Genomic DNA, 16224 nt, shown 5'->3' with positions numbered 1-16224 from the left:
CCTACATGAAAATAAAATCTTATTCAGTGACATTCATCCACTTTTTCACCTTTAATATAAGAATAAATTGTGGCTGAATGTTAAATGAATAGACTACTGACTCGGGCAGTAATTCTCCCTTATTGCGTTGCTCACACTCTTCATGAGCACGTATTCAACTTCTGGGTCCTGTGTGGTGAAGTTGGACCACTTTTTTTTCCGCGCCGGTTGCCATAGTGAATCGTAGTATCGGATCCCACTGACGACGGCTTGGTTACTATCGTGGCGCACGCGCTTAACTGAGTGTAAACACACACACACACACACACACACACACACAGGAGCAGACTGAACCAACTCAGATCAGCTGTTCCTCAGAGTTCAGGTTTAGACTCAGAGTTAGTTAAACCTGTTTTCAGGACCAGACCCCTGGAGAAAGACAGGGACCAGCTCCTGAAACTCTAAGGTGGACTTTTTTCCCCCCCTCCGTGTTTACTCGAGCCAGCCTGAGCACATCGGGCTGGCTTTAGCGCAGTACTGCGTTTGAGGAGCCACATGATGATGGTCTGATTGGTCTAGAGCTGGATTTCCATGCGCTTTTCTCCCCCCCGCCCCACTCACCCCACTCACCCCTCCCTCCCCTCCCCCTGCACAGACGTCAGATGCAGGAGAGCGGGCAACGGTGATTTAAATCCGGACAGAGAGGGAAGGTGTCTGTATGGAGACAGGAGCGAATCTGCAAAGACTGACAGTGTGCATTACAGGCTGCCACATGGTGGAGCAAAGCTTAACCAAACTTTTTATTTTTATTTATTTTTTAATTTTCAAACACCCCCTCCCCCCTCTGAACTGAGACACAAAGTTTTGCCATCCACAACAAACAAACTATTTTATTATCCCACATTTCTTTTTGGCTCTAATTTTTCTATTTGGCAGCTTATTTCTTTTAAAGCAACAAGTGTTGTTGCAGGCTTGAAGCGGCAGCTTGTCTTTTTTTCTTTTTCTTTCTTTCTTATTTAACCCCAGCTCCACACACACACACACACACACACACACATACACACACAAACCAAAAAAAAAAAAAACAAAAAAAAAACAAATGCCAACGACATATTAGCTGCTGTTCAGTGCACCGTGGCCGCCCAGTGTGCCACCGCCGTGACACCGGACTGCGATGATCGTGTCCAATGTGAGCCTGAGCGGCTGCGCGGGGGTCAACAGCGCTCTGTGTGCCGGAGCCGGGGAAGGGCACCTGGGGGGCGGCTCATACCGGAACACCCTTACCCCGACAGGGAACCTGGTCGTGGCTGTGTGCCTGGGCTTCATCGGCACTTTCGGACTTTTGAACAACCTGCTGGTGCTGGTGCTCTTCTGCCGCTACAAGATGCTGCGCTCGCCCATCAACCTGCTCCTGATTAACATTTCCATCAGCGACCTGCTGGTGTGCGTACTGGGGACTCCGTTCAGCTTCGCGGCCAGCACGCAAGGACGGTGGCTCATAGGAGACGGGGGATGCGTGTGGTACGGCTTCGCCAACTCCCTCTTTGGTGAGTAGGAATGCGAAAATGTGTGAGACAGTGTTCATTTGGACGCTTTGATTGTGTGTTTGTTGCACGTCTGTATGCTACTGTATGTTTGTTTTTTTTTTTTGTTTTTTCTCTATTTCTGATGTGGGTGTGAGTGACGGTGCGCTGCATGTCTGGATCCTTCCCAGAGCACTGCGCTTCTGAGATTAGACGAAGTTAAGCTTCATTTCTGTGGTCGAAACAGGGAATTCTGAAACACGAGAGCAATGTTTTATTTTATTTTTTTATAGGGTGCGTTGAGACGTGCACGGTGCGTCTTTGTGGTCATATCAAACTTTGATAGAAAAGCCTGAAAATCCGCCGTAGCCCGCATGAATTGAATGAGGAGAAAACGATAACTGCTTATGCGCCAAATTGGATAAACATAAAACCGTACACCGCTCGGCCAGTTGATCTGGTCTGTATGTCTCCACAGACTTGAACAATGTCTTTTCTTTCTCTCTTTCTTTCTTTTTTTTCTCTACATTTTGGGTGTGATCCCCCTGCAGCCTGCAGCCTTAACAGAGAGCGCTAAGGTCTCGGTTAAAGTGCACATCATCTTATTTGCTCTTATTGCAGGCGAAAAGGTACAAGACAATTCAAATTCGCGAGTCAGGAGCGGTGCTGTGATGTTGCGGATCATAGACCAGGGTGCACATCCTCTATCACGATCCTGGAGAAGGAGGAACATGCGCAGGGGTTTTTTTTTTTCTTTTTTTTTTTTTCTTCCAGTTGATGAGTTTTAAAAACCAGTTTAGTGTATCTCTTCATGGTGCTGGTTACTAGTCATAATCTCCGGCTGGAGCTGCATGACACACTGATGAATCACTTCCTAAAGCTGCATGTGCATGCACTTTTCGTGGCAGCGGACCGCTCTGGGTTTTTAGAGAAGCATATGGTTTGCTTTGCGTTCGCCTCGCAGACGCTTAGTAATTTCTTCAAATATCATCACGAACTCTGAAAACGTGTCACACCGGCCGCTGTGGAGCCGGTGATTCGGTTGATAGCTGCAAGTATCGTATATAAAGCGGTGTGCAGCCTACTGTTAAGTGGGTGCTAAAAGCTTGTTACCGTATAGTTGAGTGGCTGTGCCTAAGGCAAGGGTAGCCTCATCATTGTTCATTTAGATGCCCGTGCAGGTCTGCGGGCTGCGGGGGACACGGTCTCGGCTCCATGAGCAGGCTTATGGCAGATGCATCAGCAGCATTTGTTGCGGAATAAAAATCACCCTGGGGAAATTAGTAATGAGAAAGGAGACGCAGGTCTACCTTTGCTCAGGAGTGCTGATATCGATGCAAATGGGGTACAATGATGCAAGTGAGAATAAGGCACTCACTCACTCAACTGGAACCGGGCCAGGCCGGGATGCTGAGCGGGAAAGGCAAGAAAAAAAAAAAAAACAGCTTAGTGTTCATTTCTGGATGGGCCAGAGGTGCTGTTTAAAAGTTGCAAATAAGGAGTTTTGTATTAAACTATCAGAAAAGAATAATATTAATTTCTCGGGAGCATTGTATCAGTCTGAACTTCAGTGATTTGGATGATATTTGTTTGATAGTAATTTTAAGAGAAGACTCATTAAACATAAAAACGCTTCCGTCATCAGCAGCCCTTTGGCCTGATTTAAGACTCTTTAATGAACAGGCTTTTCTTGCTATCAGTCTCACTAATTGCTTTAAAAGCTTTCCAAGCCATCCAAACAACCTTTGAAGACCAGGCAGTCTGAAATACTGGGTTCTGAAAACACTCATTTCTCAGTTCTTTGACAGTAACACAATGTCATAACATTTGCAGTGCTGGATATTTTACAGCTCCTCTCTCGCTGTCCAATCAAAGTGCATCTGTTAAAAGGAAATTTAACAGTGTATGATTTCGCACCGAGCTCTTAAACTTAATTGTTGCAAAATTTTGGAAGAAAAAACAGGACAGGACAAGAGATGTGGTTTGTGTTAGCAGTCAGATTCATAAGCCCTCAGAGTTGCTCTTCATCTTACTAAATCCATCCCTGAAGGAACGTGGCTAAAAGCAGATGCCAGAAACTTCAACCTACATGCATCTCATATCAAATTCACCGCAATGAACATGGTTTCATTCCTATACTATAACAGACAACTGTCACTCCTTTAGTCACATTTTAAGAATGTATCAGGTTTTCATTACTTGGCTGCTTTGTTTGCAGTAATACAGCTCATATCAGTTAATCATAGTCACTGAACGTCTTCTAAAAATGCATTCTGAAAGTTCATTAGCCACTGGAGTGGAAATATGCCAACTTTGTGAATGGCTTTTCATAGGATTTGGAAAAAAAAATTAAATAATAACATTTGATGAAATATTTAGAGCTGTTTCACAAACTGAGTCCTCCAGCTCCCTTTACAGCAGAAAATTGACTGCACATTACAAGCTGGACATCTGTAGTCAGCGGCAGTAACTTCTTTTTTTTTTTTTTTTTTTTCCCCCTCTGATGAAGTTTGTATAAACAGGTTCATAAATCTTGCACAAAAGGTTCCCACATTCTCTCACTTCAGCATGTCCAGTCTCCTGATGTTTAAACCCTTGTTTAATCTGGATCGGCCACTGGTTATCACCTATAATCCTAGCAACTCTCCAGCCAATCATCAGGGCTTCTGATACCTGTTGTAACTAAAGATTTCAGGTATTTGTCCTTGTGTGGAGAGTCACCTGCTTAACCACCTGACTGAGAGTCCAACTGACATTAAACAGATCTTTGCAGTCAGTTGTGTTGGCTCTTGTTGTAGTTGTTTTCTGTCTCTTTCTAGTTGTTTTGGGTGTCTCTGTCATTTTCTCACTGGTTTGTGTCTCTGTGTAGTAATTTATGTCTCGTAGTTCTGTATCGATTCTTTGCAGTCGTTCTGCATTTCTTTAAGGTCGCTTTGAGTCTCTGCTGCGACTCTTGGTACTAGTTTCGCTGCTTTGCACCTCTTTGTAGTCACTTCGTGTCTCTTTGTGATTGTTATTGTATCTCTTCCAGTGACATTTGCGGATGAAGCCCTGGGGGCCCCCTGACCGATCGAGCCCCCGGCTGTTAAATCTATCCATGCAGCAGAGGAAGGAACTAAAGATTTACACGTTACGCTCAGTGATTAAGACTCATGCAGCAGACGAGTCCAGCAGGCTTTTCCCTCCCTGGCTTTTGTCACCAGGCCGCCCTGTTGCTTTCCTTGAACTAGTTCTCACATTTTTCGCACAGTGCGTCCGACTTAACTAAGTTGAATTTTCCTTTTCTTGACAGTCTCTGTAATCTGCCAAACTTTTAAATTGAAAACTCTTCGGCATTACTTTCACTTCCTCTGGGATAAGTAGGCAATTTTAAAAACAGGATTACTTCATTTCAGCCATATTGTGGAGAATAAAGTGACCCTCTGATGTTGCTCTGTATCTAGATGTTCTCTGATTGTATCCACTGTCTCGATAACTCGAGTTTTATGCCCAGATTAAGTGCCATCTGAAGATGTGTAACACTGATATCCACAAGGAGGCAATTTATTAAAATCTCTCTGACAGGACTTTAGATTCTACAAGCAAAAACATCGCAGAAAGACAGACACTGAGAGTGCGTGTGTGTGTTTCAGAGAGAGAGAGAGAGAGAAATGGCTTGCAGACATCATTAGAGCGCCCATTGGTTATGGATGAGTAATTCCTCAATGGGCTCATAAAAACAGAGAGAAAGAAAGAGTGAAGGAGGGTCAGAGAAAGGAAAAGTGAAATTGATTGTTTAGATGAATAATGCCAGGTTCAGCTTTTGACAAAGGGATTGTGTCTGTCTTCACCAAATCTCTATAAAGCTTTTTTTGGAATGATCGATGTTCCTTCAAATTAGAGGGCATCACTGTCAGTGACAAAAGATGCTGTTAGTCAGGTGTTAGGATGTCGTATTCCTGCTCCCTCTCCACATTGATTTCTGCTCTTTGCTTGCAGCCTCCTGCTTTTAGCCTCTAACGTCTTCAGATTTTTGAATGACTGAACAACTGAAGAGCCACCTCTTTGACTTTATGCCAAGAGCACAAACTGAAGACAATCTGTGGAGACATGCGCGCGAGTGTGTGTGTGTGCTCAGGTCTACACACTCACACCCTGTACTTTGTCTTTTGCCATCAGCCTCCTGGCACCCATTTAGCTGCTTCACCTCTCCTGCCCACCTCTTTGCATTTTCCTCCCTCTCTTCTCTCGCTGAACTTTTATTGTCTTCCATTACACTGTGGAGGAACCGGACAGAATCTTTTTATTTATTTATTTATTTATTTTACTGTCTTTATCTGACACCAGGTCTGCGTGTCCCTGCATACAGTTGGCTGCCTCCTTCTGCCTCAAGTGATCTCTGCACACAGTCACTGGATTAACCTTGCACTACTGGGCCCACTTGCTGCATACTGAAGTTAGATTGCCCCCCACTCCCCCGCAAGCATGCACGCTCACTCGCACAAACGAACACAGATATGGTTGACTATGTACAGAAGAGAGGAAATGCATTTACATGTGCATCACGCAGGCACAGGCAGCACCTGGCCTGAGTGATTTTAATTTGTTACGATGGTAAGACGAAGTCTCAGCAGGGAGAAAGAAAGCAGAACAATGCTGCTCCGCCATAAAGGTCAGAGACTGAGCTGGCTAATGAGCCGGTGTAATAAATAGTGGATTAAAGGTCTCTTAAAGCAGGGGTAGAAATATGTTTTGTGGATGACACGTGTCTCGTTTGAGTCGTGCATTAGTGTGAATAATCACCTCGGTACAGTTAGACTTGTTTGCCAAAGCCGTCAGATGTCTGCTACCTAATGAAAGACTCCTTTTATTTTTGGGACTTAGTGGCATCACAGTACTATCTGTGCACCTGTGATGACTGAGGAAAAAGACACGGGGATGGGATTTATAGAACAAACACAGCTTTATTCGATCCTGTGTTTTTCATTCAAACTGTCTTTTCCTGGATATACAGTATCAGACGGGTGATCCCGAGCCAGATACACTCTAACAGACAAATAAGACAGAGGCAGTGAGGGAGCAGCATCACAGAGGCAGCAGAACAAAGATTCTCCCTTTTTCTAGATTTCAGACATTATCAGATTATAAGATGTTTCATTTTGGAATATTAGATTCAGCCGCTTGCCTTTGATCCTGCCTGTAGACTAGAAGATGGATGGAGGAGGGGGATGTTTGATTTCAGTTGCTGTGAAGTTATATCCAAAGTTGTGCGGGTGTCTTTCACGATGACATTACATCAGCTCGAATAAAGATTTGCTCGTCAGTCTCATACTGTGCTACCAGGGAGAGAGCAGTGGGCATGTGATGGGATCAGGTAGCGAAATCTGGTTTTTAAAAGAGATAAGTCATAATCAGCTACAACGGTTTTGACGAGCCCGAGGCCGGAGGACTGCTGTCAGTTGTTTCAGCAACATGATAGCTGCCGGTATTAAATTTTGATTCCTCTGTGCATGAGTCATGGTGGAGAGCTGCTAATTAGCTTTAGCAAATTTGAGGCAGTGAGATTCAATTTAGCTCCTCATTCAAAGCTGGATGTGGACAATGTAGACAGTTATAGATATTATCATTCCGCCATCTCAAAGATGTTCTACACCACAGCCTGCTGAACTGGGTTGGGATGGAAGCCCTCATATCTATCTATCGATCTATCTATCTATCTATTGATCAATCTGTCTCTTTCAGTTCTTTGCCTGCTTTGACTGTTATTTTAGTTATCAGTATTTTCTTGCTCATACTATTGTGGATCCACTAATCCAATACACTGGATCAGTATTGGTGGCAATATTGACCTTATTAATCACTTCAGGTATTGGTCAGATGTGACAGATCCACTTTAAATACAGTTTCTTTGTCGATGTAATTTCCAAATTCAATGTTTTTGTCACCGGTTGCATTCACACAGCAGAGCCAGGCTTCTAACTCCCCGGGGCCTCACGCTGCTTCACATTAAAGTGATCCCAGTGAGGTATAGAGATTTTAGATTTTGCAGTCATGGTTCAGATAACACAGCATTAGCTGTCAGAGGGAAATGCTAAATGGGAAACAGTCAAGTGCTTTCTTGATATATTTCTCCCCCCGTCCTGCAGTCATATGAATCTTTGTTAACAGATAAGAGTCATAATTCATAAAACTATTTCTTGTAAATTTCTTCAGAAAAGTTTGTTTGTTGTCACTTGATTAGGTTCGTTTTGCTGGTGAAAGTTAGCTTAACTGTCAGCAAGTAACATTCAGTGTACTCATACTGGATTCCTGTAGTGTAATGTACATGTGCACTGACTGGAACTATGTTTGTTGTACTGGTAGACCACCAAGCCAATCAAAAAACAGTACTTTACATCACTATTATTCATCAACCAATCAGAAATAGTCACAACTTCAAAGAGTTGTAGTCCAACTTTCAGCCTCTGCTCTAAAACATGCTGGAGTAAAGTCTTTTGTTCTAGCAGCTTGTAGTTTGTTGCTATGACACTACTCCATTGTTTACTGATGACACAGCTACACACACAATCACAAAGGTTTTAGCTTAAAGATGACAGTCCACCTGTTGAGAGAAGACAGTTCTTCTTCTGTTTCATGTTAAACTTCAGAGTGGGGACGGAGAATAGAAGAGGAAAAATGTCAAGCCAGATGAGAGAGAACAGCGATGAGTTGAGATAAAAGCATCCTTTGACCAAATACATAGAAAATATGTTTGTGGTTGGTTGCTATGAGTCAGTCGACCCACATCAAACGGAAACACAAGTGGGTTGTTGCAAAAGTGTGTTGACTTGTAATATTGCAGTAACAGAGCTAATAAAAGCCTGGAACGAAGCAGTCTGTGCAGAAAGAGAAACATGACTGCAATATCTGCGTATCAGAAATCAGAATCAGAATCAGAAAGACTCTCAGGCACTGGTTCATGCAGTGTGGTCAGTGCACAGTGCAAAACATTCAAAAATAAAAAGATTCAAAAACATTCTCAGAGATAAAATCTGTTTCAGTCTTGTTCTACTGCCTCACTTTTCTAACTTTCCCCCTCCCTTCCTCATTTTTACCTTCATTTATTCATTGTGCCGAGTAGCACTTTTGGCACCTTAAAGAAAGGCCTGGACCGCCTTCCTAAAGGAGCATCCAGTTTAGGTCCACTTCACTGCCACTGAAAATCAATGGCCATGAAGCACGGCCTTGTGGATCATAATGGCTTCAAAACAAATAGCAAACAGGATAAAAAGGCTGAGGGGTCAGTGTGAAGTGTGAGCTCCAGGCTCCTGCTCCCCCACCTCTGAAATACTGAGAAAGGAAAACACTGAGATATTGAGATAGGGCGAGTGTGTGTTCATTGAGCATTTACAGGAAGCTGAGAAAGCCTCTCCAAATCCTTTGTGTTGTATTTCACTGCATTGCTTTCTGTCAAGCAGAGGCACTACAGGTAGTGCTGCTGTTTATGATTTACAGCAGCGTGCATCTGCTGCAGGCCCTGGCATCTGAACTGATATATTAGATATTCCACCACCACGTTTGCTATAGTTTTATTATGCTGCACATTTCACAGGGGCACATTTTTTTTTTTTTCCAATCGTAACTCGTCCTATCTTTGAAGCCGTAAACCATGAAGCTCATTTTAGCCCCACTTTTGATTTCAGAGAGAGCTGTGAAGCTTTATATCACAGTGACTGTGCATGTTTTCCTCACCAGAGTAGATAAACATTTAGACAGAGAGCGCATTTTGTCTCTATTTGATGGCTTCATTAAATGTGATGTACAGTGGTCACAGTATAAAAACGGAGAACATACCTGCACTTGATTTTTTTACAGTGTTATATCTGGCTCATGTACTATATATCACTCCTATAAACTGTTAATACTGTCTCTACATGCTGGGTTTGTAGTGGTTACCTATGGATGTGTGTGTGTGTGTGTCCCGTCTTTCCTGCCGTAGGCATCGTGTCCCTCATCTCCCTGGCTGTCCTCTCCTATGAGCGCTACAGCACCATGATGGCTCCCACTGAGGCAGACCCCTCCAACTACCGTAAAATCTCCATGGGCATCGCCCTGTCCTGGGTCTACTCCCTCATCTGGACCTTGCCACCGCTCTTGGGTTGGAGCCACTACGGCCCTGAAGGTCCCGGGACCACCTGCTCTGTCGACTGGACGGCCAAGACAACGAATAACATCTCTTACATCATCTGCCTGTTTGTCTTCTGCCTCATCGTGCCGTTCCTGGTGATCGTGTTCTGTTATGGGAAGCTGCTGTGCGCCATCAGACAGGTGGGTCACTTCGCTTTGTTGTCCGGTTACAGGAAGTGCTGATCTTGTGTTAATGCATAATACAGTAACTTTAACAAGGCAGACAACAGCATATAAAAACAAGGCTTCTTACTAAAATATGACCAATTATACTGGTTTATAATGGAGTAGTGTCATAGCAACACGTTAAACAGAGGGAATGAGAAATAAAGGCCCTTTACTGTCTGCAGTTGAGGTAAATAAAGTCCCCAGACACTACCTGATGAAATACAGCAGGCTGCTCATCTTCACTAACAGTTATAAGTATATTTTTTTTATCAGTTGCTAAATTAAGTCCTCAACATTTCACCTGTCTCTGGTGCTTCATCCAGCAACGTAACAACAACCTAACTGTGTAAATGTGACTCAATGAAACTTAGCAGATTTGTTATAGTAGGTGAGTCTCTACCGGTGTGTGACAGAAGTACCAGCACTTTACTGCAGCCACAAAACAGTGTAGTCACGCTACTTTTGTCAGCCATCAAGTGTGTAGATAAGCTCAGGTTGCAGTGTAGTCATTACTGAAAGAGAGGAGAGCTGTGATAAGAGTTGGGCTAACCCCGCCTGGACGTAAAAGCGAAAGGACAGAGATGCATCGCGGTCCCCCCCACCAACTAAATGCCTGCTGTTTACCCACTCATCTGTATTTCTTCTCCTTTGAAAATACACAAGAAAGCTTATTTAATCAGAACTTTATAAGACAATTTAATAAAGCTTATTAGAGCAGCTAACCAACTGAATTCCATAATGCATGCACAGGGGCAGGGTCAGAATGGGACATTCTGGGTGAGAGGCTTTAGATTAGATCAGTGGTGTCCAAACTGTTCCACAAAGGGCCATGTGGCTGCAGGTTTTTGTTCCAACCAAGCAGCAGCACACCAGACTTATGACCTAGACTCATTTAATCAACTGATCTCAGTCTTCAGACAGCTGATTGGTCAAACTCTGTGCTCTTGATTGGTTGGAACAAAAACCTGCAGCCACACGGCCCTTTGTGGGACAGTTTGGACACTTCTGGATTAAATCATTGTTTTTTGTTTGTTTGTTTTTTTTTGTTGCTACGGTGGCAAAGATTTTGGTGTGGCGAGCCGCCACAGAGGTATATTACCAGCAGAAACACTGGACAAGGTAAGCAGTAAGAAGCATAGGGCAAGAATATAGGTGTTATGAATTATTAGACTGCTCTGATTCATATTTTTATATTATATTAATCAAATGACTGTGTATATGAAAGGTGCTACTCATACTGATGAACCCACAGAGAGCAATCACCCACCTCTACAGATCCTGCTGTGTTATGGAATGTTTTAGTGTCTTTCAGCTCACTGTTTTGGTGTTCTGTGGTGCTCCACTCTCACAGCTCTCATCAACCCTGTTCCCAGCAGCTGCAGGCCGCTGTTTTCGGTACAAAAAAAAAAAAAAAAGCTCTAAAAACCCACAACACACAACCTGCTTAGCACCAAACATCAGACACATACTGACAGCGACTAGCTTCTGAGCATAGTGGAGCATTTAGCAGCAAAAGAGACACGTATTTCTCTCAGGGGTTGGTGGAGACCAAAACAGAGCTGGCCTAGCTGAATACTGGACTTAATTTCATCACGTGGCCAGAAACTACAAATATATGTGAACACTCTTAAATATCTGCGTAAGCAGACAACTGTTTACTAACAAATTCACCACTTGACCTTAAAAGATTGTCATATATCAGTGCTGTATTTACAACATGTTTCCACTGCCCCCAACTGACCACAAACAGTTAATGCAGGTTTAATGACTTCCATCTCCCCAAAAAGTCCCGTTTTAACATAACACTAATGTGGTCCAGCACATCTCAACTTAAAAACAGAAGTAAAACTACTCTATCAAAGCCTCTAGTAGCTGGATACGACTGTAAATTAAATAACCAAAATAAAAAAACAAGTCAAAGCTCCCGTAGTGACTCTGATTTAAACAACACAGGAGACAATTTTGTTGTCTTTATTTGAAAAGGTATTTCAGATTGCCTCACAGACGATGTTTGCTTGTGCAGTACAGACAGTGTGTCCACAGTTTTTCATTTGATTCAAGCAGATGTAAGAAATTGAAAAGTTTAAGGACAAGACACGTAGAAACAGTTGTATACCCAGAAAATCTCAAGTATTTGCAATAAAATGGAACACTTAGATCCTGTGCAGCTAACTTGGTAGCGCGCATACTGTTCTGTAATAACACTGTATCGATGATTGAATTTCTCGGAAAAATCAAACAAAGTCCATGAAAACTCTTTTGTTGTTGAGTAACTAAATTTATCCTTTAAAAAAATGTATAGCCCTTTGTTCACTCTGTTATTCTGCTGTTGTCTGGCAGTTCAAGCAACATTTCCCGGTACAAACAACTTTCTTCCAAAGCTGTGCACCAGTGAATCTAAACCTGCAGCTGTTTTAAGAACACTTCTTATGCAGCTGATTTTGTACTAAATTATATGGTTTTTTACAGCCTTCTAATCAAACAGCTGTTTTATAGCAGAGCTAATTACGGTTATGAACCATAAACTGTGCCTGTATCACACTAAAATTACCATCAGTGCTGTTACTATAAATCCATAAAGTCAGTCCCTGGGTCCTGGGCAGTGGAGCTGCATTTTGATGGGACACACCCCACACGCCATTTGGTTTACACATTTATTATATGAGTGGACTGATGTGTAAAATGTACTGGCTTCAAATTAAGAATGAGTTGAGCCAGAGCCTGTATTTACGAAGCATCTCAGAGCAGGAAATCTGAAACTGGTCAAAAAATGTTAAGAGTGATGCAAGCGTGGTCCTTTCAGGGCTAGGAGTAAAAGCCATTTTGTCAAGTTTTAAAAAGAGTAACTTAACAGCCCCTGAAAGTGTTGTTTTTGAAGACCTAACTTCTCACCTTGCTGCAGTGATAGACAGGTGTACTCCAGGACCCTGTGCCGTCCCTGCTGTCACTGAGGCTGGACGTGGTCAGAGATATAAGAGGCTTGAAGCTTTCAGGGGTAGCAGCCTGGCGTTCAGTTACTCTTCAACTTAGGAAATGATTAAATGATTCCTATCTCTGCTAATATTTAGGAGATCACCAGAGCTGTCCTAACCTGTTAGCAGATGGCGTCCAATCAGAAACATGTACAAACACGGGAGATGAGATATTCATTTCTGGCAATGAGCTTTTTAAAAACATAATAAATGCTTTATCATACCCTGAACGCAAAAGAGAGCAAATCCCCCTACCACCCACCCAAAAGTAGGTGTAGCTGAAAGGCGAGCTGGACCATGCACGAGAGGATAGAGCCCATGTGTTCAAAGGAAATTGGCTCATGTTGCAATATCATGGCTGCATGTGCAATATTTTGCTAAGCATGCAAGATGCAGCATTATTATCCACTCTGTAAAACAATGTGATTGGATGGAGCTAAATTATCTATTATTTTCAACTGTATATATATTTATTTAGGCTACACTAAATATCATAAGACTTAAGATATTTATTATGTAGGTAACCTAGATAACTCCTACAGCATTTGCCTGTACACCTAAAAAAAAAGGGGTGCTCTTGTCTCCCTATGGAGTAAAACTTCTCCCTGCTGAAAGTAAGTGAAAGAAGCTTCATAAAAAAAACAAAAAACTCTCAAGGCCAGCTCTGAGGAAGGAGTGGTGTTAGTCCTCAGCTGACTTTCAGTCATTCGTATGAGCCCCACGGCTGTGAACTGTGGCATGAGGTAACCGGTTTGGTTTTTCACACACTGTCCCGCACTCACTGGCTGAAAGAATATGAGGAGAGACAGTGTGGAAGGCAGTGTTCACTCTCTCCGGGGAAGCTACACATCCTCGCGTACACACACACACACACACAGTCGCACAGTTTGCAAGAACAAGTCCCACAGCAATTTTTCCAGGATTACAACTCACTCAGACTCTGTGAGCATCATGTCCTCTCATACAAACAATGGCTTATGTCTGTGTATGTGGGTTTGCATGAGCATGCTCGTGCTCCGTCTTCCCTGATAAACTGCTCAGCAGCCTGGTGTGTGACACTGACACAGCTGAGAGCAAAGATGAGTAACGTTCAGTCTAATAACTACAATGGGGTCCTCTTTTCTTTCATGAGTTCTGGTGTAAGGTATTCTCCCTCTCTCGTTATGGTTTTGCATCAGTTTCTCGCACTCTGTCCTTCTTTTGTTCCTTTTCTCACTTTATCTATTTGCTGTCGTCCCTCATCAGAAAACAAACACAGTTCGTTGTACAGATGAAGGAGGAGGAGAAGGAAAGTAATAGTGTTTAGTTCTTTCTCGCTTTGTCTTTGTCAGCCTTCCCCTTCTTCTCTTTCTCTCATCTATTATATGTCAGCTTCAGCTTCTTTTCTTACCCTCTGGTCCTTCTTTGTGTGGGATTACATGTGCATTCTTTATCTTTTGTTATTTTAATGGTGTTGCTGTGCTGCTCAGGGTTGTTCTTCTCCCTCTGACAAGCGCTATATAAAAGTAAAGGCCATTGTTCAGTAGTAAAGACAGGTCACGCTGGTGAAGACCAGCTGGGGACAGATAAAAGCAGGTCAGCAACTTGTCTACCAAAAGTTAAAAGGGTAGAACTCCCCTATCTAATAATGTGACGATAGGCTGAGTGGTCCGCAAGGGGGACGGCTGAATCTGGTCTGGGTTTGGTCCAAGTTGGTGTGCAGAAGTTGGGTAGGAAATTGAGTATTTTGTTGCTCTCTGTGAAACCATCGGCCTACGTGTTACAGTTCAAATGATGACCATGACTCACCATGATGTGAAAACGAGCTCCTTGTTTGCTTAAATTATGCTTCACCCTGACCATCAAATGCTTGCTGGGATGTTGGATTTTCAGAAAAATGGACAGATACACGGTAAAAGAGAAGACTCACTGACAGGCAGACAGACAGAGCTGGTCTCTGCCTGCTCGTGCGTGCTTGCTCGTAAGCGTCTGTCGGCGTTGTCATCTTTTTTTATTGCTCCTTCTCTGTGACGGGAAATTGAGGTCTCTATGAGTGCAGAGGACAGACGCTCTGAGAGAGACGAGTTTGTCCCTTCACAGGCACTTCAGAAGAGAACATCTTAAAACAGGTGGATGCTTTAAAGGTCTACTTATGATTAATGTTATTGGATTTGACCTTGTGTTTAGAAGCAAAGGAAATCTGCTATTTTGCCAGTCTCTGTCAAAACCATGTTGGGAGGTTGACGTGATACTGAGTGATCAGACGTATTGACAGCATAGAAATAAAGGTCCAGATATTTACAATGATCATATTCTAGTGGCAAATATAACAAATCATGTCATGCTGTTTGGTTCACATACAGATAAACTGTGTCCAAGTCCCTCAATGCAACATGCCAACATATTAACTCAAACTCTCAAACAGTACGTAGAGCCAGTGTGACTGTACCCAAACAACATCTGAGACATGGTGGCAGTGAGACATTGGACATCTCCAGTCCAGTTCAACAAATTATTTGTTGATGTATAAGTTTAATACATCGGTGTCTCGTGTCTTTTAGTAGATTACAACAGAAACTAAATTAAGCACAATTTACAAAAGTGTCCACCCCCTCTTTTTTTTTTAATTTTACTTGTCAGTACGTTTAGTACACACAAAATAATGTAAATGAGTATAAATTAACCAGAACCAGCAAATTATATGATTCCTGCACATCAATCAAAACAAGCTCATGTGATCTATTTCTGTGTACATGCAGCAATATCTTTTGCCCTGAATATGGTAGGTTTGTTTTCCCCCTCCTACAGGGACTGCTGGGCTCCTTAGCCCCGAAACATCACACACCTCAGGAATATACTGACACTGTGCAAGTCACCCAGAAACAAGAATAAACCAAAACATATAAACCCTAATCCATCCCAGTTTCCCAGTCTGGATATATTCCTGGTGTCAGGTATAGACACTGTTGGGAGCAACATGTAAGTGTAACAGGAAAAGTGGTCTCACTAACAGTGACTGATTGAATCGTTTTTTCATCCTAAACAGTCATGAACACAACACACTATGGACCGTGGAGGTTGCTGGTGCTACACGGTGTCTCATTAATTAGCAATGAATTAATTAAACAACAGCTGTGTTGTTTCCTGTTCCTGCAGGGAGTGGTGTCAGTTTATGTGGTCTTCTGGTGTGTGGGACAGCATGTCGTGGTGCAGTTGGGAATGACCTGGGTTTGGACTGGGAGGAAGAAATGACATGTCCCTGTTTTACTTTCCCTTTAAAACTGGAGCTTTCCGCACCAGGACCAGGTCACTCTGCCATTTTGGTTTTCACCAGGGGAAGGGCAGAATTTTGTGATTCTAACACTGATTAAAAGTCTCCTCCAAAGCTGCGGTGGTTTTAGAGAGGCCTATTCAGGTGCAACATCAACATTTAAAGTGACACAAACAGCATCAAACAG

General features: G+C 42.8%; 1 protein-coding gene across 1 annotated transcript in view; it reads left to right on the top strand.

Annotated features, from left to right (window-relative positions):
- Nucleotides 1–1153: 1153 nt before the first annotated feature.
- Nucleotides 1154–16224, top strand: part of LOC121193105 (vertebrate ancient opsin-like) — a 54417-nt gene continuing 39346 nt past the window's right edge. The window contains exons 1-2 of the mRNA XM_041055239.1: nucleotides 1154–1526; nucleotides 9460–9788. Of these exons, the coding sequence (XP_040911173.1) occupies nucleotides 1154–1526; nucleotides 9460–9788 (702 nt within the window). The remainder of the gene's footprint in view (nucleotides 1527–9459; nucleotides 9789–16224) is intronic.

Source organism: Toxotes jaculatrix, chromosome 14 (assembly GCF_017976425.1).
Source record: "Toxotes jaculatrix isolate fToxJac2 chromosome 14, fToxJac2.pri, whole genome shotgun sequence".
Taxonomy (NCBI): Eukaryota; Metazoa; Chordata; class Actinopteri; family Toxotidae; genus Toxotes; species Toxotes jaculatrix.
Note: the sequence above shows the minus strand (reverse complement) of the source record. Positions and strands in the feature narration are given on the sequence as shown.